Source organism: Andrena cerasifolii, chromosome 9 (assembly GCF_050908995.1).
Source record: "Andrena cerasifolii isolate SP2316 chromosome 9, iyAndCera1_principal, whole genome shotgun sequence".
Lineage (NCBI taxonomy): Eukaryota > Metazoa > Arthropoda > Insecta > Hymenoptera > Andrenidae > Andrena > Andrena cerasifolii.
In genome coordinates this window covers 2,388,844-2,412,731 of record NC_135126.1, presented here as the reverse complement: position 1 = coordinate 2,412,731, position 23,888 = coordinate 2,388,844, and the positions used below count along the sequence as shown (strand labels likewise).

The window sequence follows — 23,888 nt, the reverse complement described above, 5'->3', positions numbered from 1 at the left end:
TTACTAGGATTGCTAAATCATGCACAACGTGGTTTTACATGTCCTGAATTAAAAATGTGTTATGCTTATGTAACAAAATTGAGAATCCTTTTTCTAATGATGCGATAGTCTATGCTATACCGACAATAACACGGTCGGAGGTCCTACTCTACTTTACTACGATTTTGAAATATAGTTATAAGTTGTTTGTACGAAAATTGAATGTAGGAAATACAACAATCATTGTTATATTTCCCATGTAGTGGTTTTTGTACAAATGTATCTCGTATACGTCTGTTACACTTTTATAAATATCTTCTATTGCGATTAAGACTGTGTAATCAGAGTGAATAGAAAAAAATCTTAGTTTAACAGTTATAATTGCATGAGTTTCGCGGATAATTCACTGCCAAGTTATTATTAGGAAATGAGTAAGAAAAAGAATTACATCACATAAAAATATGCAGAGAAAACGTAATAAGCTGATTTGTACGATTGAAGATAACTTAGGGAGGAGGAGATAAGGTTTACTCACACAGATGTCGAAGTCGTGGTCATGGGTCGCAGAGATAGAGACAGTAAGGGTCATCTCTTGACTTCTATGAACTCAGTTCATTTTTGTTAAGCTACCATTGCACACCATGAAATTCACAGGTACAGAATAAGCATTCTTGTTTGTAATTCCAATTTCATTTTCAATTAAAGTGTATCATTAACAATAAGTACCTATTACTAACATTTTAAAAATACTTTATCTTCACTTAAACAGAGTGGTGAAAGATAATACTTGGCGTTGTAAAAAGCAAATAATGACATACGAATGTAATTTAAAATTTATTGTATAATTCTTTTATCTATAGGCGAAGAAACAAGCAATAGAACTTGTAGAATTATCTAAAGATGATGCCATTGAAAAGAATTTGACTTAACGATCACAATAAGATAATGAGTTTAAATTGGTCAGGCATGGAATGTTTTATGTGTATGTAACTTAAAAGAATCTTTTTCTTTCAGATGCCAATTGTATGTTACAAATACTGACATGCAGATTGGAAAACATCGTCTTTATATTCCTCCTGCTGTGTAGCAATAATGTTGCGCACAGTATATTTCAATCAGGAAAGGAATATGTATATTCTTATAATGCAGTATCAAGTTCTGGTGTCCTGTTGCCATCTGCTGCATCATCCTCGTGGGGTTTTCATGGAAAACTTATAATTCAAACTGAAGAAAATGTAGCTACACTGCAGGTACATATCACAACGATATTAAATGAATCTTAAAATATGGAGAACAAAGTTGAAGTGTTCAAAACACTGCTTCCAATAACTCACAAGGGGAGGACACCATGTGGGAGACACCGATTTTGATGAGCCTTGGCATGAGGGATCTATGTCGAAAATAAGTAAATAGGTGTCCGAGCGTTTCTGCCAATGGGTCTTAATAATAGAGATATTTACTTGGAAATTATTAAAAATTTCATAGTGGCAGTGGGGTTTTAATGGGTAAAAATCCCACACTACCCTGGCGCCCCCGGGGGATTCCCCTCTGAAGAAGTCGGCGTGCTTTTTGAAGATTTCCTTAAGTTAAAAGAAGAATTTATAAAAAAAAAATTATAAAGTTTTTTTTAACGTGGACACATCTCCCGCGGGCGTCAGGGAAGTGTGGGATTTTTACCCACTAAAACCCCACGACCACTATGAAATTTTTAATAATTTACATGTAAATATCTCTATTATTAAATCCTATTGGCTGAAACGCTCGGTCACCTATTTACTTATTTTCGATCAAAATCGGGGTTTACCACATGGTGTCCTCCCATTGTCAGTTATGAAATTTATAATGAAAATGAAGTATATTTTATATATTTTGAAATAGTTGGAGTCATTGAAGATGACTGTATGGAATGGAAAAATAGAAGAGAAAGGAGAAGATCATGATACTACTAATGACATAGGTGAACTTCTCAAACCATTTCAAATTACATATAGGAATGGTCTTGTCGAAAATTTTAGCACAGAAGCCACAGCTTCCTGGTCTATAAACATAAAAAGGAGTATAGCAGGAATTTTGCAATTAGATCTTTCTAACTTAAATAAGGAAACAGCGTTCCATTCAACTGAAGTGAGTAATTACATACTTTGCAATATTTATTGTAGTTTACAGAAGACATTTCTTTACAAGATAATTCTATAAAGTAGTTCAGTTTTAATGTTCCTATAAATATATGTTCTTATTGTAGAAAAATCACTATGGCCAGTGTAACATGGAATACGTCATTAATGTTGAAGGAAAAGATGAATGGGTGATAAGGAAATTTTTAGATCCTCGAACGTGTATTGGACATCCTAATTATTCGTGGTCAAATGTTCCCAAAATGCTATGCCCTAATAATGATCAGGTATGTATATATATTTACATAAACTAAGTAAATGAAAATAATATATTTTATTAAGTATAGACTATTCCGCACTTAACATATTAAAGTAGACTGTATTTGTTTAGAACCCGATATTGAAATCTAGCGAAAGATTGTATAAAGTTAAGGTAACAGAATCCGTAAATGACATTTTGTTTGTTAATGCTACTGGAGGCATATATGTCCAGCCTTTTCAAAGTTTTGGCGAAGCGCAGTTCCACTTTACAAGGTATGTTCCTACAAACAACATTTCTTTACTGCTGTAGAATATGAAAAATCTTATATTCCTTCTTTTACATATAGACAAACCTTTGAATTAATTTCGGTGACTGACATAATAAAAAACATACCTACCGAGAACTTATATCCCAAAGTTCTGCAACACGAACTCCCGGATGTTGATCTTACGCAAGGCAGAGGTGTCCCTCGCAAGCATACTATCTTTAAATCTGTAAGTTTAATTACAACAGAAATTGTTATATACAATTTACAAGTTATGCTCGATAAGTCTAGTACAGGTTCTCTGTATTCTGTAACAGTATCTATATGTTGCAGATAGGAGTTTTACTAGACAGATTAAGTCGGAGACTAGACAATCCTGGTTTGGACACAGACACCGATAATTTACACAATACAACAATTTCTATTTTATTTTACTACCTTGAGATGTTAGATGTTGCTGATTTACGTACTGCGTACAATAAAATTTCAGGGACAAGTTACAAGGAAGAAACGATAAGGTGATGAAATCTTAATATATAAAGCAGAAAACTTCTATGTTTGTGTGTTTGTCTGTCGCCTAAAAAGTTTCGACCGATAAACTCTGGGATCACAAAATGTGCTTCAGCTCATTATGCTTGACTAATCCAGATGTATGTGTCTATTTAAAAAAAAAAAATAAAAAAATTTTTATAAAATCACAATCTAAATTTCGGGCGAAGCCGAGTATTAAAGCTAGTATTTAATAATTTTCACAACTTCAGCATTCTGTGTAACGAAGTATCTAATTCTTTTTGTGTATTATTATAGGAACATGTTTCTCGAAGCTCTGCCACAAATTGGTACAAAGGAAGCAGCATTGTTTATAGTAGAATTGATCCAGGATAAAAAAGTATCAGATATGTCTGCGATTCAACTTCTTACTCAGTTACCATTTCATATACGAAAACCCGATGTCCAGTTATTAGTGAATCTGCAGATATTCCTAAACCTGCCTGAAAAGATTTCCAGTGAAGTTCAAAATACTGCGATTCTGGCGTACGGCACTTTGATTTACAAAACATGTTTGTTGTATTGCCCATATGAGATGCTGGATGATTATGTGCGTTTATATCTCGATAAATTCACAGGTATGTAATAAACGTAATTTAAGTGAATTAAGTTACGCTATTACCGTATTGTAATAATACATAATTCATAGAGGCGAAGGAATATGAGAAGAAAATGATTTGGCTGGAGGGATTAGCGAACATACAATTAGGACGGGTAGTTGAATTCTTAGAACCCATTGCAAGTGGCAATAATGCAGAATCACATTTCCGTGTTCTTGCTGCTTGGGCATCACTTCCAACTGCCCCTCTGAGGCCCGACGTTGTGAGTAACTACTTTGTTTTTATAAATGTAACACATTATGAGACGTTGCTCTGTTATTTTTTATTCTAGATATATCCAGTCTATTGGCCAATATTGATAAATAGAACCGAGCATTTAGAAATGAGAGTAGCTGCATTGTCATTACTAATTGCTTCCAGCCCTACGCCGAGCAGACTAATATCATTGTACTGGTATATGCAAAGCGAACCAAATCAACATTTGTATAATTACTTTTATACCACTTTAAAGTCTATCGAGCGTACTACATATCCTTGTTACGTCCACATGTATGTAAAATCGTAATGCAACACCTCATTTCCCTTTGCGAGATATTTCAACTACTCAGCTTCTATATTTCCAAATTCTGATTGCAAATACAGAGGAGCTATAGCTGCACAATTTACACGAGTGCTTCATCGATCACCAAGGAATCAATATTTAATCACCGGCAACTACGTATTTGACTATCAAGATACGTACAGAAAATTCGGTGTACTTATACATGGCAGTGTTGTCGCTAATCCTTTGACAAACATACCAGAGGTGCTGCATGTGACTCTCAATACTTACGGTAGTGGAAACAATATCAATCACGTATCTGTGAGTATTCGTAATAGAATTCTATCCACCTGTTGTAAAACAATTCGTGTTATTATAATGTTTTCTACTATCTTAAACATTATGCAGTTATATATCAAGGCTGAAGGTATTTTACAATCATTATCAACGTATCTCGATGGTCCAACTCAAGTGAAGGACATACTAAAACAGTTCAAGTTAGACCAAAAGCAAAATGGACCTGTACATTTAGAAGTAATTGCGCGTATTCAAGAGAAAACGGTTTTATGCCTTCACCTGAATGAAACAACTATCACCAAAGGGTTTAAATGTAAGATTACGAATTGTCCATTGGAAACAGTTTTACGCAGAAATATTATACACCTCTTTTCGTTTTAGTCATGTCGTCTTTACCTGAGAACATGTACCACATGTATCAGAACATGGAATTTCATATGAATCACCAACGTATCAACGTGCCATTAAGAATAGAATCAGTGCAAGTCACAGATCTAGGAGCAAATGCAAGACTTGCAGTCACCACGACGTCCTTATTCTCAATGAGGGGAAACTTTACACACGTTTCAATTGGCCGTAATAATCATGTTATATTACGGTACGAGACAGTCAATTATATCTGCAGCTCGTTTTTATAATGTTTGATGTTAGAAATTTGTTCTTTTCAGTACATCTATTCATCGATCAGAAACAATTGATAATTACAATCCCTTGATTGATGTATGGCATAGCGCAGAAAGAGCGCATTCTGTTCACGGATATCTTCCAGCTAATATTACAATTGGATTAGACGATCGACCTTTTATTTCATATAATACTCCAGGAGGTACTAACAATTTTGTTTCGATAATGTTTAGGTGTAGCGTTCGTAACGTATCGCATTAAAAACACAATGTATTCTTGCAGAACATCTCAAGATAGGTATCACAGCTCATGCTAGAACATCCACCAGTATATCAGGTGTAAATATTAAGCCGAAGTTAAATAAAGTTTGCCCTACTTGCACCCAATTGTACATAGTTACAAAATCACCAACGTACAAAGCAAATGTAAGTGACATTAAACCTTTTCTGGCAATCATTTCCGACTTTAAACGCATTAATCTTTTCTCGTAGAACGTAGATCTATTCCAAGTCGAATTGCCACAGTTAGGAGGTCAAATATATTTCAAACTATTTGATTGCGAAAAGGTAATATCGCGAGAGAAATTAATTCGAGATGTGCTTTCGTCGCACCAGGCTAATTATCCGTAAGTCAAGTAATATATATTATCATATTTCCTATTATAAAACTTAATGAGTAATAAGTTTCAATAATTATATTTAAATTCTGAATTGTTGTAGTATTTGGCCATTTCTGCAGTTTGCTTTAACGGCGCTCCATTTCTTAGATTACTGCACATACGTGCCACCAAAAGGTAGCTGTGGTTTAGCTGCTTACATTAGTACAATTGATACAAAACGGAGTCAAGTTAGTATATTAATAGTTTCTTATATTCATAATACGCGAGCTGTGAGTTTTATATGGGGCATCTTTTGTTAGGTAAGATTCGAATATATGAAGATTTCGAACCATCATATGGTGTCTTTCACGCGTCGCGATGCCGATTCGTCAGAAATTCTTCAACAGTGGAATATAGCTGCAGTTTATGAGATTACCAGTTGGATCTCCGATATGATTAAAATTAAAGCAACTAAGATTATACCAGGTGAAAAAGTTCTAAAGGTAAGTTACGCGTATTGCAAGAAAAGGGTAAAGGTGATAAGCTTCTTAAAGTTTATGTGACTCTTTATTGTTCAGTTCTGTTTGGAGGCGGAAAAGGAAATACCTTGGGAATGGGATTATTTGAGTACCAAACCAAGCGACCCTGCTATGATTACATTAAATGCTGTTTGGGGACTTTCTGATACAGCGAAAGGTAAATGTAGTGGATCTTCAGTCACGTTGAAATTACTTGGTGAAGTTAGCAACGATCAACTGGAAGAGGCTAAACAAGCAATATGGCCTTACGAACAATGTAGAGAAGAATCTAAGGAGAAACACTTTACCCCGTACTCCGATGCGTGCTATGAAGCATCAAGAGAATTGTCAACTCTAAGAAAATATCAAATTCTTGCACAGCATGAAAAGGTAAGTTTGCTTTTATATTTTTAAGACACTGTTATTTATTTCAATAAAGAGAAATATAGTGTAATAATAACCATGTAATTAGGTATCAGTGAACTTAATGAGACTAGCCTGGAAGCTTCGGGCCTTCTACGACTTAATTGGTGGAAATAGTAGTTCCGATTCTGTCAGTGAGGAATTTACCGTAACTGCAATATTTCCAAAGGATTCGGACACCGGTGAATTGTCACTCAATAACGATACTGTAGCTATCGAATATAATTACAATTTTATAGACTATTTTTTGACGAGAACCAGAATTCACAAGTACATGGATTTCTCACTTATGAAAACGTTCTTTGGTGAGTCAGTCTCCCTTGTTTTAACTGATGCTTTTAAATGAAGATTAGTTAATCTGTTGTACCTGAAGAATTGATTCTATTTGATTACAGTACCTTACCTGTCTTAATCACTTCCAAATTTAGGCACATGTGTTGTGACACCGGATTTTATAAGGTCGATTTACGACGTGAATTACTCGTTCCGTAACAAACGTGAAGTTTTGTTGCTTGGACAATGTTACCACGAGAATCCAAAATATGCAGTAACAGCACGAAATGATTTGCATGGCGTTAATGTCAACATGTATGATGAAGTAGATACAGTACGGATTGTCCCTAAAGAAAATGGAGGAACGGTATACAATAATACAATTCATATTCCATTGCCACAAAGTTTTATGTTCCACACCCTGGGTTCTAAAAGGTGATAAAAAAATTAATACTATTTATAATTTGTATGATAATATAACTTACTCATCATACTTCGAGTGTATCGTCTGGGGCGGATTTGAAGATTTGGCACCCCCAGGCTAACAAGCGCCTGCTCCCCTTTCCGCGAAATATCATCCAATACCTTAATTTAAGAGTTGAGACAATTTCATAATTAATTCAATATGGCAACTCACATAATATGAGTCATTACTAATTCGCTACCTGAAAAAATGTAGTGTTTTTAAAGCTGTTTGAAGCCTCTGTGTTTAAATCTTTTCCAATTTATTTCGTTCAAAACTTATCGCTCCCCAAAATTGGTTGATTCCCTAAATTTGCCGCTCTCCAAAATTTGATGTTCAAAATTTATCACTCCACAAAATTTGATGCTCCCGAAAATTTATCACTCCACAGAATTTGATACTCCCTAAAGTTTGCCACTCCCTAAAATTTATCGCTCCCGAAAATTTGCCGCTCCCCAAAATTTGATACTCCCCAAAATTCATCACTCCACAAGATTTGATACTGCCCAAAGTTTGCTACTCCCCAAAATTTGCGGCCCTAGGCTGCAGCCTACTTAGCCTATACCCAAATCCGCCCCCATGTATGGTATTTCAATAAAATATTGTTATGTTTCAGGGTAAGATTAGACAGTAAAACCATCGACATGGTAGTCCCTAATCTTTATTTATATATGCATTGGACTCAAGAACAAATCCTTCTGTTCTTTCCAACATATTTACTAGAATTTAGTTGTGGCATATGCACACTACGCTCTCCTGACACTAATAATTTATATGAACAACTATAAATCCGTTTATTTATGAACACAATCGATTTAATACACAGGGACTGTTCGGAATAAAATAACGCTTCCCTTATTGCTTATGCTGGTACATCAACACGATCGAGGCATTTTGTATTGTGTATTTAAAAATTGTATTTATTTTTAACAGATATAGAATTCCAATTCGAAAGGATTTATACATATTGTAAACAATTTAAATATTTGCTATTTTGAAGTATAATAAAGATAAGAATACTCGAAATCAATTAGTGCCAATCTAGTAAGTATATGTATTTTGTTGAGAAAAGGAATTTTTATATACGTACATAACAGTAATAGTTTATTGACCTCTCTCAAATATAAACATTTTCAAAAATAAATAGTACAGAATGGCAGTATATGAGTAGGAAAAAGTTTAAATGTTTAAATAAACACAATAACACAGTTCATATTTCTCTAGATAATCTTACATACTTATAAGTCATTAAGTTATTAAATAATGTATACAGTATAATTTGTACAGCAATCATTAGCTTTTAAGGCATACATCCAAGTGTTGATTCATTAACGATTCTGATACCAACTGCATACAAACAGGACAAGGGAATTTATCATTCTGGTCAGACGGTATCTCTAAGTCTACTTCTGACATTTGTCCGTCATTACATTCTATTATTGACGAAGAGTCATTAAAAACGCTTCCAATACAGTCTTCCAGATGAACGGCTAACGTCATCCCAGAAACAATAGCCACATTACAGATCAGACATTTATGCAACCTTTCCTCGACTACATTTTTACAAGTCTCAGGAACAAGATGAACCTCAGTAAACGAAGATGAGGATGAATTACCACTGGACGTACTACTTATGGAAATTATGCTTTCGCTTTTAGTTTTATCGATACTATTCGCATCATCCGCTTCTAAAAGACACTTATCGAGATGTTCATTCAGATGTATAAATTCCAAGCTCTTATTACACACAGGACAATTAGTTTTTCTTACATTTTCGAAATTATCTAATTTTAGTTGTTTATTGGAAGTTGTACCCGCATCGGACTTTCTTTTTTGCAAAGATGATGAATTATCTGTTTTTGCTCGTGGCATAGGAGAATTGATATTAAGAACAGTTTCTTTCTGAGTTATTACTAAACAAGAATCTACGTGTTTATTTATATCATCATTTAGGACAAAGTTGTAACATATTGGACACTCTACGAGTTTCACTTCTACTTTGTTCGACGATCGAGTATTATCAGCAACTGGTTTCTTAGCCTTTGGGCTCAAAAAAGTGTCCATCGTTCTTCCCGGCTTTTTAGTATTCGCATTCGATTCGTGATGTTTGTTACTACCATTATATTTGCTCAGTAAATTACTTTGTCCTGTAGCAGAACCGCCAAGAGTCTTAGGAGAGGAGAATTTGGGGCTATTAAAAATGGAAGTAGTAGCCTTTGGTGAACTATTCGAACCATTTGGTCCACTTGTACCCCAACCATGGACATTGTTTGTGCTATTTCCAAGTTTCTTAAACGGTGTGAATGAATTTTGAGTATTTGAAGGTGGTTTGATATTCGTAGGAGTGGACGTAAATTTTGGCACAGGATTAGTAATGGGGGTAGTAGGTTTCGCAAGCCAAGTAGACATACTCTTTCCGGAGTTAATACTTTTCAAAGCAGGCTGTGCTTTCTCTTTACTTTTCGAAGCTCTCCCTTTAAAGTTTTCTGGCTCCTTAATTTTAATAAATTGACCACCGCAAGATCGCTGGTGTTCCTTCCACCAAAAATCAGACAGACCTGGGGCACGATTCATGGCCCTACGTACTGTTCCAAAATATGGAGCTCTTCCCTGACAAGGGCCATTACATCTCCACCAATGTTGCTGATAGAGTTTAACCTCGTCGTGAAAGCTGTGGTATATCTGCGGAAAGAATCATTATTATTCCCAAGTAATAAGATTAATAGACTTTATTGTGGATACACACAGATATTTTTGTGCCAGCTGCTTCATTTATTCTGTTCATATGCTTGCAAAATTCTGGACCATGTCCATCTCTGTCACGATTATTGTTTGTGAGGAACAGAAATCCATGGATCATTTCGTGCTATGATGTAAAGTATAGAAGTTATAAACGAGGTGATTATTTCTAAATAATTTAGAACAATGAAGGTTTACCAGTAGAGTCTCCACAAGGTCTTTCCTTGGTCTAAGTTTTAATAATGGTGCACTGAGAGTAATTATGCATTGCCTACTTCCGGGACGAAAGGTACAAGTACCGGCACAACTATATTTTATAAATAAATAGTACAATTAATATATAATCAAATCTGCATAATTTAGAGTTTGACAAATGCTATGTACCTTGTCATTCTGCTACTCCATTTAACTTCGACTGGTAGTAAAGTATTCCAAAAGAAGCGTTCATTAAATTGTACAAATAATGTATAAATATTGGGAGTCGGATCGATCAGTTCCAAGGTTTGATCGATTAAAGTCCTTGGTTTATAATTTTCTTTATTCTTCTAAAAGTAAGTATGATGGTTAATATGTTACATTGCTACTAAGCATGGATATTTATTATAAAATAGTGTTATTTGTAATGTATTTCTGTACAATTCCCATTGTGCAAACTACTACAATAACAAACACAATACAGAACAAACCTCTTTCTTAATGGTTTTAATTCAAACGAAAAGAACTTACGTTTTTTGGTATGATTGCATTTTCCGTTAATCCGAAGCAATTATCTTGTTGATGCAATTCATGGGCTAGTTCGAAATCGCGAGATTTCTGTGACTTAAACATAATTGATAGACACTAACAACCTTTCGTGAGATTACGCATCGCATGTATTACTAAATAGAATATTTAAGTTCGAAATGTAATACGCTACTTCTAAATAATCTGCAACATTCATTTAATAATTTATACAGTTGTGACACAACAAATACAAATTAACGTAGAAACAAAATTAACATCCACAGTGTCCACAACCTGATACGAAGCATTTAAAAACTGTTAGAATATAGTCAATATAGCTCTCACTTGACATAGTAAGGAACGGCTGTATTTACACCGGAAGAAAGTACGATCTGGTACGATCATTTATGGAATTCCACTTACGTCCAAATTGCTAGTGATTTTCATTAAACTAGGTTTTCCTGTGCGCGCCTGGACGCATCGTCAAGAATTTCAAAGTCGATTTTCTCGAAAATGAAGCGCGGTATGAAAAAAAGTTACTCTTTCTTTTCGACTTATAACAAGTAAATAAGTAGAGAAAAAGGAATAAAGTTTTTTGATATTGCGCTTCATTTTCGAGAAAATCGACTTTTAAGTTGTTGACGATGCGTCCAGTCGCGTATAAGGAAACCTACCCTAATGAAATTCACGGGCGATTTGGGCGTAAGTAGAATTCGCCCCTTAGGGCGGTATTCTCAGTCGCTACTTATTCTTAAGTAAATGCTTAGCATGCGGCATCCTCTACTAACCTAGTAGCTAGTAAAGGATGCCGAATGCTTAAGCATTTACTTAAGAATAAGTAGCGACTGAGAATACCGCCCTACGTCACATGAACAAGTGACCTTTGCAAATTTGTCATTAGAGGGCTACAAAGAGTAACTGATTCGAGCAAGTGTTTGTAACTTCTCTTAAAACTAATTCCTAAAACTAGGAATTTTTTTGACCAGTGACGGATTTAAGGAAAAAGGCCCAGCAGGCCCAGGTGGCAAACGTTCTGAAGGGCCCAGTTTTTCAGGAAAATGAAGAGGCGGTTTAGTAAAAACAGGCCAAGTGTAGTTGTACAGAAAGAAAAATATAGTGTTTGGATAACATCGTAATTTTTTTTCTTAAGATGGGGCCCTGGGGGGCCTTCTGAGCAGGGGCCCAGGCGGCAACTGCCTGTCGGCCACCCGGTAAGTCCGTTCCCGCATCTAATACAACCTTTTCTACGCGTAGCTGACTAATAACTCCATTGGCAGGCCCCGTATAAAATACAAACTCTTTCCTTCATTTTCCCCTGCCCTCCGAAACGTTAATCTCTGCGGTAACATATATCACGCATCACCAGAAATTTCATATCCGATATCTATACTTGCCAATCGTTTGATTCGTGGCTGTATATATATCGTCATGCCACACGTCAGCACAGTGCGCCCTCTGCTCGTGTCCTGGTATTTGTATATATGATGTGGATGAAAGATTGGCTTATATAAAAATTGTATTAGGTTAATCGTACAGCACATAGCGTAACAAAATAATTCATCAAAATGGTGAGCATTTGTATACCGTCGAACTTACGGGATTGTCATTACACGCGAACGTTGAATGGCAATCCAACGGCAAAACCGTGTCTTCCGTGCACTTGCCACAGATGTCAATCCGCCGCTCGTGGCTGCTTTGCGCTGGAATAAATGAGACATTACTGTCCATTCCACGGTGAATCTAATTTTTTATGGTTACAGGTACTTATTGCTGCGGCGGTCTGCACTAAAGCAGGCAAAAGTAAGTAATACTTGCCCCCTTCGGCCGCGCCTGTTGTATATGTGTGTGTTGTACTTGTGCCCCATACTTCTCTCACGATTATCTTTCTAATTGTCAAATGATTACGATGCCGCGTTTCGCTGGGTACATTCGTCTACGCGCATGTATTAAGCTAGTATGAATATAGTTGAGTTATTTGGGATTTCAAATACCAGAACTAAACAGTATATGATCATTATCTCTGTGCATAATGAGAGAGAGTTCCTTGCAACATCTATGCAAAGCCTGCCCGTTAGGGTGCAAATACCTGCTCAAGTTCTGAGACCCAGGCAACAGCTGAGCGCGGAACTGTTACCTTGTTAACCATTGCATGGGTTTTGGGACAAACGCAAGAGTGTGTGTGCACTTATACGTGTGAGGCTCAGCTATATAGACTCGTGGTACGAGCCAGTACAGATGCTCAATCTTGTAGTTCTCCCATAGCCCATGCTGTGGTTAGCAATGCAACAGTTCCGTGCTCTGCTGTTGCCCGGGTCTCAGAACTTGAGAAAGTAATGCTCAGCATCCAACTGTCAACATTTTTGCAAACCACAGTATTTGCACCCTAAAGGACAGACCTAATCTACGCTGTACTTTTTTCATGCGAATGATTGGAACGAATGACTAATTTTTGGTTTATGTTTATTTCTCTGGATGCGTTGAAGGGTTAATTACTATTGAGGAATAGGGTTTCATAATGTGTAAAAATTTCAGCTATTATTTCTCGTCAGTTCGTTGAAATGACAAAAGCCAGAATAGAAGGGTTGCTCGCTGCGTTTCCAAAGTTAATGAGTTCCGGCAAGCAGCATACATTCGTAGAAACGGAATCCGTGAGATATGTCTATCAGCCGTTGGAGAAAGTATACATGCTATTGATTACGACGAAAGCTAGTAACATATTGGAGGATTTAGAAACATTGAGGCTCTTTGCTAGAGTTGTGAGTATGGCTTGTGCATGAAATTAATAATTCTTCAAAATGATTGCGCTTACTAATTTTGCGTAATGAATTTATAGATTCCAGAATATTGCAATTCAATGGATGAGCTTGAAATAGCCGAGAATGCGTTCAATTTGATATTCGCGTTTGACGAAATAGTTGCGCTGGGATATAGAGAAAGCGTTAATTTAGCACAAATCAGAACATTCGTGGAGATGGATTCGCACGAAGAAAAGGTCTATCAAGCGGTGAGAATGACACAAGAACGGGAAGCTAGGAACAAAATGCGCGAGAAAGCAAAGGAATTACAGAGGCAGAGAATGGAAGCGAATAAAAAGAGCGGTTTCAAAAATCCCGGATTCGGTAATGCTTACGGAAGCGGGGGTAACTTCACGCCAACTTCTACCGTAGGGGATACCGCTAAATTTGTACTAGAACCAGTGAGACCTTCGTATACGCCGACGCAGTAAGGAATAATATTACAGACACGCGATGTTATCACAAATTTGTTACTCAATTATATTTATTACTTACACAGGAAACCAGTTAATGCTGGTCCAGGCGCAATGAAGCTGGGAGGGAAATCTCGCGACGTTGATTCTTTCGTTGATCAGTTGAAAGAAGAAGGAGAGAATGTTGTATCTACGCCTTTGCCTGCGTCAGGTGCTAAACCAACATCAATCTCGCCACAAAGAGTCGCCACCTCGCCGTAAGATAATTTTTCTCATTTAAGTTTCTCGCTTCTTGGTATTATGTAAGCGTTACTTTTATTTTAAGGGTTCACTTGCGGCAGGAAGAGCGACTGAATGTGCGAATCGGTCGGGATGGTGGCTTGCAGCACTTCGAATTACATGGGTTAGTGACATTGCACATTTCGGACGAAATGTGGGGTCGAATTCGTGTACAGTTAGAAAATAGCGATACAAGAGGAATCCAATTACAAACGCATCCAAATGTAGATAAAGAATTGTTCAAGACTCGCGGTCAAATAGGTTTAAAAGTTTCTACAAAACCATTCCCATTGAATACCGATGTTGGAGTATTAAAGTGGCGCTTGCAAGCTCAGGATGAAACAGCATTACCTATTTCGAGTGAGAAATTCAGCAAATTCTTTTTACTTTTCTTTATTTCACTCTGCGTATTTCTCTTGCTCGGTATGCGAGCAAGGAGTAATGTTTATTCTCTGAAACAGTTAATTGCTGGCCCTCTGAAAACGGGGAAGGTGGATGCGATGTCAACATAGAGTACGAATTAGAACAGGTTAATCTTGAACTGAATGACGTTCAAATAAACATTCCATTGCCAATGGGCTGCACTCCCATTATAAGCGAATGCGACGGACAATATACACACGAAGCACGACGAAATACACTCGTATGGTCTCTGCCAATAGTTGATGCAAGCGCAAAATCAGGTTCGATGGAATTCTCGGCACCGTCTTCGACTCCTTCTGATTTCTTTCCGCTTCACGTGTCGTTTTCATCAAAGACACCATATGTCAATATCAAGGTATGCTATCTTACATAAAATTTAGTATATATTTGTAGTGATTCTTCGCTGACAAGGGAAGATCCCGAACCCGGAAATTCAAAAATTCTGAAACTCTGTGAATATGTAGGGTATTTCCTCTTGATTACAACGCAATTTTTGTTTGCTGCCGAAATTCACTCTAAGGGGGTGGAATTGCCTCCTGAAAATCCGGTTATTTTCCGGTTTGTGTTATAAGTCGTGAACTGTAAAATAATTTTTTTACCAAGTGATAGATATAATTTAAAAAAGTAACTCTTGTCTTGAAACTATTTTTCTATCTCTAACAGTTCGCGAGTTATAACAGAAAATCGGAAAATAACCGAATTTTCAGGGGTTAATTTCACCTCCTTCGAGTGAATTTGGGCAGCAAACAAAAAATTTTGAATTTTCGGGTTCGGAAGCTTCCCTTGTGAGAAGAACAGTCTTAGTTTCTGTGACAAATTCGATGCTATAATTCAATCTTGATACATTTCTTTAATAAAATTAAGAAGTGTTGTTTGCTTTATAGGTAACCAAAGTTGTGCATGTAGAAGATGAAAGTTCTGTTACATATTCGCTAGAAAAAGTTTTCTTTACTGATAATTACGAGGTTGTATAAGTACCCAGGGAACGATAATTACTTGTGCTAAACATGTACAAGAATGCAAAATCATACACTGTTCATTGGAAATTCAATGATAAACATTTTCAGCTTAGTTATCATCCAAGTTATAATTTCATTGTTCCACAGCCGCTATTTTTTAGCAATGGTGGTGTACGTGGGCCCGTTACAAGTGGTTACACTTCCGTATATAACACAATCTGTTTTATTTAGTACATGCCTCATGTGAAATTATTAAACACCAACTGTACAAAGGTATTTTATAATTGGTAAAAGGAAGAACATTGAAAGATTTCTCACACATTACGAGTCACTGGTATTACGAACATACGAATAACTGAATTGCCTTCGTTTCATTCGAACGTTTCGAAATTATTTCCTTATAAATTTTGTACAGTTACAACAGTTCTTAGTAAAATAGACAATTATATATGTATTACTGTGTGGAGAAGTATAGCAATATTTTTTTGTACCGTACGTACATATATACATATATATATATATATAATTATAAAGCCATACTAATTGCAGAAAATGATATATGTATAATCATGTTTTAACAGAAAGAATTCATTAAATCATATAATTATATTCACTTGCTTTCTTTATTTTCTTTTTAATAGTATTATTAGAAGCATTTAATGTTTTTATTATTATGTCTTTTTGTGCAAACATAATAAGGAAAGTAATGCGTGGAAATTAAGAAAAAAAAAGGAGACATGCACTGTAGAATGCATTTATGTCATATGACCACCCGCTTATTTTTAAATCGACGTTAATGTAAGGTACTATAAATGTTTGTATACATAATACAAAGTACTATACTAATAGTTTTTAGGGTTTTATTTGAACTTTTATTTGGACAGCACAAAATTCATTTACTTCTTAAATGTGTATAAATGACCAACAACTTGTCTGTAAAATGTTTGTTCATAAAGATTAGGAATATAAGTTTCATTGTTCCATTCACTAATAATGCATTCTTTAGGGGATATTTACTATGAATAATTATATAAGAATGAAAATAAAAAACATTTATTGAACCGTTCAGATATAAATATTAATTTTGTATTTACAATCTTTAAAACCTGTAACTTCTAATTACAGATCACTGTAATATATCGGGCGGTATGTTCACCACTTGTTGCAACAGGTAATTTTCAATTACTGCTTTAGCTGAAACATTTGTTCATTGGTTTGTGGAGTAATAATTCATATAAGGCGAATTCCACTTACGCCCAAAATCGCCCGCACCCACGATCGTAGGATTTTTCCGTTTTCGTAATAAAATGAATATAAATTATGTGTTCCTGTTTTCGAGTCGTAATGTATAATTAAGAACCTGTATTTTCCGATAATGGGCCTTTCACAGATTTCTCTTCCATATTTCAAGAGATTTTCATAAATATTGGAATGTTAACCATGGGCGCGGCGGGCGATTTGGGCGTAAGTGGAATTCGCGCATAATGTTCGAATAATGGCATAGGGTAAACGCACCAATAAATGAACACTTAAGGCTAATGAATGAACACTTTTATAAAATTATGTTTGCAGCGCGATTGATTCCACGTGCTGCAAACAATGTTTGGATATGAAGCAAGAAATTAAAGGAAGTTTCTAATTAATTAAGGTCGAAGCCAGATATATTGGCCGGTGAGTTTCGTGAGGGGTATTCTCCCACCACACAGTTTGCATGTCTCGGTGCTACTTTTCTCAACGTTTTCTGACTCGCTCTCTTTCCATCTCGCTCTCGCCTTCGCAGAAAAAAGAGTGAGCCAGAAGTGGTGGGGATAGTGCCAAGCTTCTGGCGTGTAGGCCAAACCGAGCTATCAGCGTAGAAATACACAGATCAGAATAGGTGTGCGTTAGCTCCGAAAAAATTCAGGAGCTTTATTGGTGAGAACATTGATTCTTTCTCGATAGCTTCATCTCGTATTGGTCTACGCACAACTTCGTAACGCACACAACTATTACGTTAAGAATAACAAACAGCCACACGGCTACGTTACGTTAATATAAAATGTCCATTCACTGGTACGTGTTCATTTACTGGTACATCCACCTTACATATGAATTTTCCTTACCAGTTAATGAATTATTTAACACTGCCGCGTGGTAAGCACTTATGTTATACATATTACGTCGCGTAACATCCGCTCCTCTCGATAATAACTCGTAACATACGTGTGGATGATCACCATGTGCCCCGTATATCAGCGGCGTATTTCCTTCCTACAATATTTAAAAAGACAGTGATCAAAAATCTCCATTTAATCGAAAGAATATCAACCTGTACCTCGTCACTTGCATTCGAATCTGCACCGTGGTTTAACAATAATTTCACAAGATCGTGATGTCCGTAAGCAGCTGCCAAGTGCAACGGCGTCTCTCCACTGAGTCCACGGTAATTTTTATTAGCCCCGGCTTTAAGCAATTGCCTTGCGCTTCCCAACTGTCCGTAACCGGCAGCCCACATAAGACCAGTTAAACCTTTTTCATCGGGTGTATCTACAGTGCCTTGAGAATAATTCATTAATAAAATAGGAAAAATGCTTAAGCGTTCGAAGGATTTATCTTCCGTGGAAGGTAACGTACTTGGATGTATGTGCTCGGAAGTGAGTTCTCCTTGACCAGCTAATGTATGAAATGTAATATCACTGCCTCCGTAAAGTTGTGGTATCTCAGTTTGAGTATTGCCTCTTTGCAAATTAGTAAGTAAAGTAGGAGGCTAGAAAGATGATACGAGTTGAGAAGCGTCCCTGACAAGCTTTCTATTTATGTGAATAGGATATTGTCGGAATCGAAACTGGATGTTATATGTATAAAAATTTACTTTATATGGTTGGAAGGCACTGGTTCTCGTAGCATCCTGCCATGCTCCTGGGGCCCAATGCCATTTAGTTTCTGTGGGTTCAGGTTTGCAGCCAATATTTACATTCTCCGGCTTATAAATTAAAGGCCGAGGCCTGATACCAATTGTTGATTCTATTCCATCATGTGCAGTGTTCTTAGTCTCAGTAGTAGTGGTGGTAGTAGCGGTGGTCGTAGTGGTTGTAGTACTAGTACCATTAGTAATAATACTATTGTTAGATTCTTGTTCTCCTTCCTCTTCTTCTTCTTCTTTCATAATCAATTCCGAATGGATTTGATTCTCCATATCTTTGCTAATTCCCAGTACTGTGTGTTGATAATCAAACTTTATCAAATAATGTATGCATATTATTACGTATATAAACACAGTGGATAATTCACAAAACTCGAATTCTTTTTCAAACTATTTTTGTTTATTTGATTCCAATGCTACGTGCAATTAATTCTTTAATTAACTTATATATTGAACATACACACTATATTAGGAAACAGAAAGATTTACCTTATAACTATATATATATATGGATTTAATTGTATAACCTGAAAATCTGCATTTATTGCTTTCTCTTCAATTTCTTGCGTGTAATCATTTTTGAAAACGGTTTTACAGAATCTTCAAAGATATTGCAAGAAGTTTTTTCGACGTCATGTATACATACGGCTCGAAAAATTCGTACTACACCACACACAAGCACGAAAGCCGCCGGTTGTTATGATTGTGTGCGTGAGAGACGTTTCCGCCGGCGCCTATGCATTTACGATTGTATATGCAAAAGCCAGAGACCTAACGTCTTGTGGAAATTTTAGTCACGCAAATTCGTGTATTTATTTCGTGAAACAAGACAGATTTATTTGTGCACTTCCATTTAAAAACCAATAAAAATACGATTACATTGTTCCCCTTATTGCCGAATGTAGCTAACCTATCTTTCTGTATTTATTAGTTTTAATTCTGACCGGTAGTGGGCTGTAGATTTATTTAATTCTGAATCGGTAACGTTGGATGTGTCACGAAAATGGTAGGGGCTTGTGGACTTCAAAATGTTATAAGAAAAAATGTACGTTAAATGTCAGGTTCGCTCTGCACCTTGTATATGTATTTATAAGTGACGGTGACATTCGCTGAGGCAAACTTCCAGTGGCAGGGATTTGCGCATCCCCACCCTGTGCCGCGTTCGCCGGGCTACGAAGGCGTCACTCGCATCAACTCGCATTGTGGGGACATCGGAGTGATATGATGTATCGAGTGCTTAGTTTATATTACGGTACGTAAAGTTAATTGACGATGTTTAAATATTCTACGATACAATTACTGCTCTCGTTTACCCTTTATTGTGGTTATGGTTTAATATTCATGCGTTTTCTATTATAAACTAATTCGATGTCGCGAGAAATATTTCATCATTTTTCGCGCCTTTTTTCTGTTCTCTAGCCATTGTTAATCGGGACTTTTGTTTGGTTTTTATAATTAAATTAGAATCTCTGGTGATATGTTTGACTGAACTGTTGTTTAACTACAATGTAGCACTTATTTTGGAACAGTTATTTTAAATTTGAATATTTTCTGTCACAGATGTCTGGAAGCAATTCAAATTTAGCCGTGCTAGTGACGCCATAATAATGGACGATTATCGACGACCATAATGAAGGGAATTTTGCGGGAATTGGGAATATTTGAAATGATCGCAAGAAAAAGATGGCGATACGTAAGTATGTAATACATATTTTTTATTGCGCGCCTCTATTTGAATGCATAGTCTATCCAAGCTGTCTCGTTTATTACAAATTTATAAAAGTCCACGTGACTTTCAGCATCAAGCAGAAAAGCTAATCTCTGTTTAGCTTCTCTGCTAGGCGCTGGTTTACTCTGACTTGCTCTGACTCGCTCGTTCCTTGGTTGAGCGTCAGTCACGTGATTGGTTTTGACGCTCAAATAAGCGTCCACGCTGAAAGTCCCGTGGACCGATCATTTGACTGGTTTTGACGCTAAAAACGAGCGTCAGCATGAAATCGCACTTTAACGGAAGATGGCCTAACTTCACGCGGTTAGTGTGAAGTCGCGTTTGCTTTACGAACGCACAAATTAGATTATAATTATCTGGGGGTTCCCCAGTTTTCTTATTTACTTGACGTAACAGAAACAAAGGCAGGGAAAAGTTTAAATAAATTACGCCATAGTAATTTGCTATTTATATATAGAATACTTCTTTTTGAAATTTGCTATTTATGTATAGAATAAATAACCTAATAAATAGACGTAATGAAATTAATATGTTTATGGTCTTACTGTATTAAAGTTCGTACTATTTGACTTATAATGAAATTGTACTGAGCTCTAATAAAGTATGTTCGTGAAGTTGACGTAATTGGCCACCAACTGTGTGAATCGAAGGAGCTATTCAAGTTTTATCATTTTCTCTTTAATGATATGCTACAATATTCATTAAATTAACTGAAAATAGGACAATAAAAGCAAGTTGAAACATCCTGAAACCCTACTTTAAAACAGAATTTAAAACCTTGAACTGTGGGTGTTTGATCCTAACCTATATACTTCGTATCTAAATAAGATATTTATTTTAAAATACTTTTATTACTCTAACATGAGCAACTATTTGCGATCTCTAATATTTGAAAAGGTACAATATTTTGATTTTAGTATTTCTAAACGTAACTTATTACATATTTGTTCTCAATATAAACAAACAAATAACGAGTCGCAGGTTATGTTAAAATTTCATTATGCCGGTCGTTTGAATTCAATACAATATTTTTATACTTCGGTCTATTAATTTCTATTAATTAATATATCGAGTAGAAACTGTAATATTTAAAAGATCTGCAATTGAAAATAGTACGCAGAGTTCCGTTCGTAAATACCATTTTATTCCATTGAAGATGATTCTTTTTTTTAGGTTATAAGACCGATACAAAATATAGACAGTTTACATCAACATAAAATTCTGTCTCAATTACATGTAGCATTAAATAGGAAGAAAGACATATATTCTTTTATGCTCCCTTTGAAATCAAACGACTACGATGTAACAAATGCGATCGGAGATATCACAAAGAATAATTTAGACGATGTATTTGATAATGTCACAGTGGGTAATGATACAGTATCTTTCAATATGCTGAGAGATAGATATGTAAAAACAATTTTAGAGAGTAATCATTCTGGTTTAGTGCCACCATTACTCGTAGATAACAACAGGAATGTCATAGTAGAATTCAGTTCGCCAAATATCGCTAAACCTTTTCATTTAGGACATTTACGTTCTACGATCATAGGAAATTACGTTGCGAATATAAATAACTATTTGCGCAATAAAGTTAAAAAGATAAATTACGTGGGAGACTGGGGTACACAATTTGGGTTTATCCAACTGGGAATTGAAGTAGCAAATATTAGTAACGATGAAATGCATAGAAACCCTATTAAAGCTTTGTACAAGGCATATGTTGCTGCGAATAAATTGGCAAAAACTGACCCGACGATAAGCGAGCGTGCTAGGGAAACATTTAGGCGATTGGAATTTGGAGATAGTACTATTTATAATCAATGGCAAACTTTCAAAGAGTACACGGTACAGGAATTAGAAACTACTTATAAGCGAATAGGTATAATTTTTGACGAGTATCACTGGGAGTCAATGTACACCGCTAAAAGTACAAATCAAATTATTCAGTTAATGGAAGAAATGCAACTATTAACGTTAGATGATAAAGATAGAAAGGCAGTAGCTATATCTGAAGATAGAAATATCCCAATTATCAAGAGCGATGGTTCAACTTTGTACATGACTCGAGATATTGCTGCTGCTATCGATAGGTTCGAGAAAAATAGATTTGATGCTATGTACTATGTGGTGGATAACGCTCAGAGCGATCATTTTTCGAGTTTAATTAAAATCTTAAATAAAATGGAGTTACCTTGGGCGAATAGATTAGAACATATCAAGTATGGAAGGGTACGTGGTATGAGTACCAGACAAGGTACGGCAGTGTTTTTAGAAGACATTTTGAACGAGGCAAGGGAAGTTATGAAAGAAAGACAAATATGTACATCTAGTAAGTTCCATAGTTGCATTTATAATTATGCATTTAATTTAATTAAATACAATTTGTTTAAGTTTTCAAATCTAAGTTAGTCAATGGTATCTGAATGAAAGAGGATAAACATACATTTTATTTCAGCAACTAAAGTTTCATTAGACGAACTCGATAATAGCTCTGATATTTTGGGCATTTCTGGTGTCATTATCCACGATTTAAAACAAAAAAGAACGAAAGATTATGAGTTCAATTGGGACTTAATAACTGATGCAAGTTTTCTTATAACTTTCACTTTATTTCTTATTAGCTGCTATTTGAATATATATTTGTATTAATCGTGAATAATGTATCTTAATATTAGATGAAAGGTAATACTGGAATAAAATTGCAATACACTCATTGTCGTTTAACTAATTTGGAGCTTCATTGCGGCGCTACTTTAACGACAGAATGTAATCCAAGTTTATTAAAGGAACCAGTAGTTGACGATTTGATTATATTAATCAGTAAATTCGACGAAGTGGTTCTGAAATCTTATGAAAGATTAGAACCATGCATATTAACAATATATCTCTTCCGTTTAAGGTGAGTACATTTTGTATTATGTAAGCAATAATATTGGAGCTGTATATACATCAATTTTATATAGTTCCTTGTAATTTTGTAGATTTTATAAATTTGGCAAATTTCTCCTTGTAGCGATGCTGTCAATAAAGCAATGAAGAGTTTGAGGATAAAAGACGAGCCTTCAGATTTGGCAAGCCAAAGGCTTATGCTGTTTCATACATCGAAAATTATTTTTGCTCAAAGTATGAAATTACTTGGCTTGACACCTATGGAGAGAATGTGAAGGGTGCATTATGTACGACTTCATTTGTCTGCTAGGTACAAAACATTTTATAATTAAAATTCTTTAGACTGATTACACAATTAATTTTAACAAGTCATAAAATACAAATGTCTATTATTTTCTGGCTATATGTTCACCTTCCTACTGAAATATGCTTGAAATCTAACAGGTAGCAAATGTTTTGAAACATTTTAATTAATTACTTTCTTAATTAGCTACTCTTCATTTTCCATACTTAGAACGTTCACATTATAGACACACGTGGTGAATATACCATGGATTAGTTGGAACAT

The 23,888-nt window shown here is 35.6% G+C and overlaps 5 protein-coding genes across 13 annotated transcripts; 3 read left to right on the top strand and 2 right to left on the bottom strand.

The window, feature by feature from the left end:
• The first annotated feature begins 226 nt into the window (after nt 1-226).
• Nucleotides 227-8,532, top strand: LOC143373479 (vitellogenin-5). 3 transcript variants are annotated; one of them, XR_013086471.1, is made up of 23 exons: nt 238-633; nt 994-1,229; nt 1,858-2,103; nt 2,222-2,380; nt 2,485-2,627; nt 2,702-2,849; nt 2,954-3,138; nt 3,428-3,747; nt 3,819-3,991; nt 4,061-4,278; nt 4,372-4,591; nt 4,679-4,880; nt 4,949-5,165; nt 5,236-5,393; nt 5,474-5,616; nt 5,683-5,816; nt 5,911-6,037; nt 6,110-6,292; nt 6,368-6,697; nt 6,780-7,035; nt 7,159-7,438; nt 8,083-8,362; nt 8,400-8,532. XR_013086471.1 is itself a non-coding variant. In XM_076820787.1 (22 exons), exons 1-22 carry the CDS (start codon nt 621-623, stop codon nt 8,252-8,254), a joined length of 4,263 nt encoding a protein of 1,420 aa, XP_076676902.1. In that variant the 5' UTR covers nt 238-620; the 3' UTR covers nt 8,255-8,490. The 3 variants fall into 3 exon arrangements, 2 of the variants coding, with proteins under 2 accessions (XP_076676903.1, XP_076676902.1); XM_076820787.1 differs by having other exon boundaries at nt 8,083-8,490; XM_076820788.1 differs by lacking the exons at nt 8,083-8,362; nt 8,400-8,532 and having other exon boundaries at nt 227-633; nt 7,126-7,264.
• A 92-nt stretch (nt 8,533-8,624) lies between these two features.
• On the bottom strand, nt 8,625-11,242 carry Mh (DNA-dependent metalloprotease SPRTN). Of its 3 annotated transcripts, none has more exons than XM_076820807.1 (5): nt 10,928-11,242; nt 10,590-10,747; nt 10,404-10,512; nt 10,213-10,332; nt 8,625-10,148 (listed from the first exon to the last, which is right to left on the bottom strand). In XM_076820807.1, the coding sequence occupies exons 2-5, from the start codon at nt 10,595-10,597 to the stop codon at nt 8,760-8,762; spliced, it is 1,626 nt and encodes a 541-aa protein (XP_076676922.1). In that variant the 5' UTR covers nt 10,598-10,747; nt 10,928-11,242; the 3' UTR covers nt 8,625-8,759. The 3 variants fall into 3 exon arrangements, with proteins under 3 accessions (XP_076676922.1, XP_076676921.1, XP_076676920.1); XM_076820806.1 differs by having other exon boundaries at nt 10,932-11,242; XM_076820805.1 differs by having other exon boundaries at nt 10,590-10,750; nt 10,932-11,241.
• A 1,137-nt stretch (nt 11,243-12,379) lies between these two features.
• Nucleotides 12,380-16,531, top strand: Deltacop (coatomer subunit delta). Its single transcript, XM_076820817.1, has 8 exons — nt 12,380-12,496; nt 12,689-12,728; nt 13,461-13,684; nt 13,762-14,150; nt 14,223-14,393; nt 14,462-14,775; nt 14,877-15,193; nt 15,723-16,531. Exons 1-8 carry the CDS (start codon nt 12,494-12,496, stop codon nt 15,810-15,812), a joined length of 1,548 nt encoding a protein of 515 aa, XP_076676932.1. The 5' UTR covers nt 12,380-12,493; the 3' UTR covers nt 15,813-16,531.
• A 303-nt stretch (nt 16,532-16,834) lies between these two features.
• Nucleotides 16,835-19,737, bottom strand: LOC143373498 (uncharacterized). Of its 3 annotated transcripts, none has more exons than XM_076820831.1 (6): nt 19,227-19,737; nt 18,649-18,992; nt 18,411-18,543; nt 18,112-18,332; nt 17,900-18,047; nt 16,835-16,991 (listed from the first exon to the last, which is right to left on the bottom strand). In XM_076820831.1, exons 2-6 carry the CDS (start codon nt 18,970-18,972, stop codon nt 16,924-16,926), a joined length of 894 nt encoding a protein of 297 aa, XP_076676946.1. In that variant the 5' UTR covers nt 18,973-18,992; nt 19,227-19,737; the 3' UTR covers nt 16,835-16,923. The 3 variants fall into 3 exon arrangements, with proteins under 3 accessions (XP_076676946.1, XP_076676945.1, XP_076676944.1); XM_076820830.1 differs by having other exon boundaries at nt 19,189-19,736; XM_076820829.1 differs by having other exon boundaries at nt 19,197-19,735.
• Nucleotides 19,738-19,808: 71 nt separating this feature from the next.
• Nucleotides 19,809-23,714, top strand: Argrs-m (arginyl-tRNA synthetase, mitochondrial). Of its 3 annotated transcripts, XM_076820810.1 has the most exons (6): nt 19,809-19,951; nt 20,260-20,392; nt 21,602-22,760; nt 22,887-23,014; nt 23,107-23,330; nt 23,445-23,714. In XM_076820810.1, exons 2-6 carry the CDS (start codon nt 20,330-20,332, stop codon nt 23,593-23,595), a joined length of 1,725 nt encoding a protein of 574 aa, XP_076676925.1. In that variant the 5' UTR covers nt 19,809-19,951; nt 20,260-20,329; the 3' UTR covers nt 23,596-23,714. The 3 variants fall into 3 exon arrangements, with proteins under 3 accessions (XP_076676925.1, XP_076676927.1, XP_076676926.1); XM_076820812.1 differs by lacking the exons at nt 19,809-19,951; nt 20,260-20,392 and adding an exon at nt 20,740-21,029; XM_076820811.1 differs by lacking the exons at nt 19,809-19,951; nt 20,260-20,392 and adding an exon at nt 21,047-21,325.
• The last annotated feature ends 174 nt before the right edge of the window (nt 23,715-23,888 follow it).

Coding starts and splice junctions, on each gene's coding strand:
- LOC143373479 (XM_076820787.1), top strand. Junction 3,139..3,427: donor TACAAGGAAGAAACGATAAG/GTGATGAAATCT, acceptor GTATTATTATAG/GAACATGTTTCTCGAAGCTC. Junction 4,279..4,371: donor TATCCTTGTTACGTCCACAT/GTATGTAAAATC, acceptor TTGCAAATACAG/AGGAGCTATAGCTGCACAAT.
- Mh (XM_076820805.1), bottom strand. CDS start 11,033: ATGTTTAAGTCACAGAAATCTCGCGATTTCGAACTAGCCCATGAATTG. Junction 10,513..10,589: donor TGGAGTAGCAGAATGACAAG/GTACATAGCATT, acceptor TATAAAATATAG/TTGTGCCGGTACTTGTACCT. Junction 10,149..10,212: donor CAGCTGGCACAAAAATATCT/GTGTGTATCCAC, acceptor TTCTTTCCGCAG/ATATACCACAGCTTTCACGA.
- Deltacop (XM_076820817.1), top strand. Junction 14,776..14,876: donor AACAGCATTACCTATTTCGA/GTGAGAAATTCA, acceptor TCTCTGAAACAG/TTAATTGCTGGCCCTCTGAA. Junction 15,194..15,722: donor CACCATATGTCAATATCAAG/GTATGCTATCTT, acceptor TTTGCTTTATAG/GTAACCAAAGTTGTGCATGT.
- LOC143373498 (XM_076820831.1), bottom strand. CDS start 18,972: ATGGAGAATCAAATCCATTCGGAATTGATTATGAAAGAAGAAGAAGAA. Junction 18,333..18,410: donor TTCCGAGCACATACATCCAA/GTACGTTACCTT, acceptor ATTATTCTCAAG/GCACTGTAGATACACCCGAT. Junction 16,992..17,899: donor GTTAAATAATTCATTAACTG/GTAAGGAAAATT, acceptor CAAATGTTTCAG/CTAAAGCAGTAATTGAAAAT.
- Argrs-m (XM_076820810.1), top strand. CDS start 20,330: ATGAAGGGAATTTTGCGGGAATTGGGAATATTTGAAATGATCGCAAGA. Junction 20,393..21,601: donor CAAGAAAAAGATGGCGATAC/GTAAGTATGTAA, acceptor TCTTTTTTTTAG/GTTATAAGACCGATACAAAA. Junction 23,015..23,106: donor ATTGGGACTTAATAACTGAT/GCAAGTTTTCTT, acceptor TCTTAATATTAG/ATGAAAGGTAATACTGGAAT.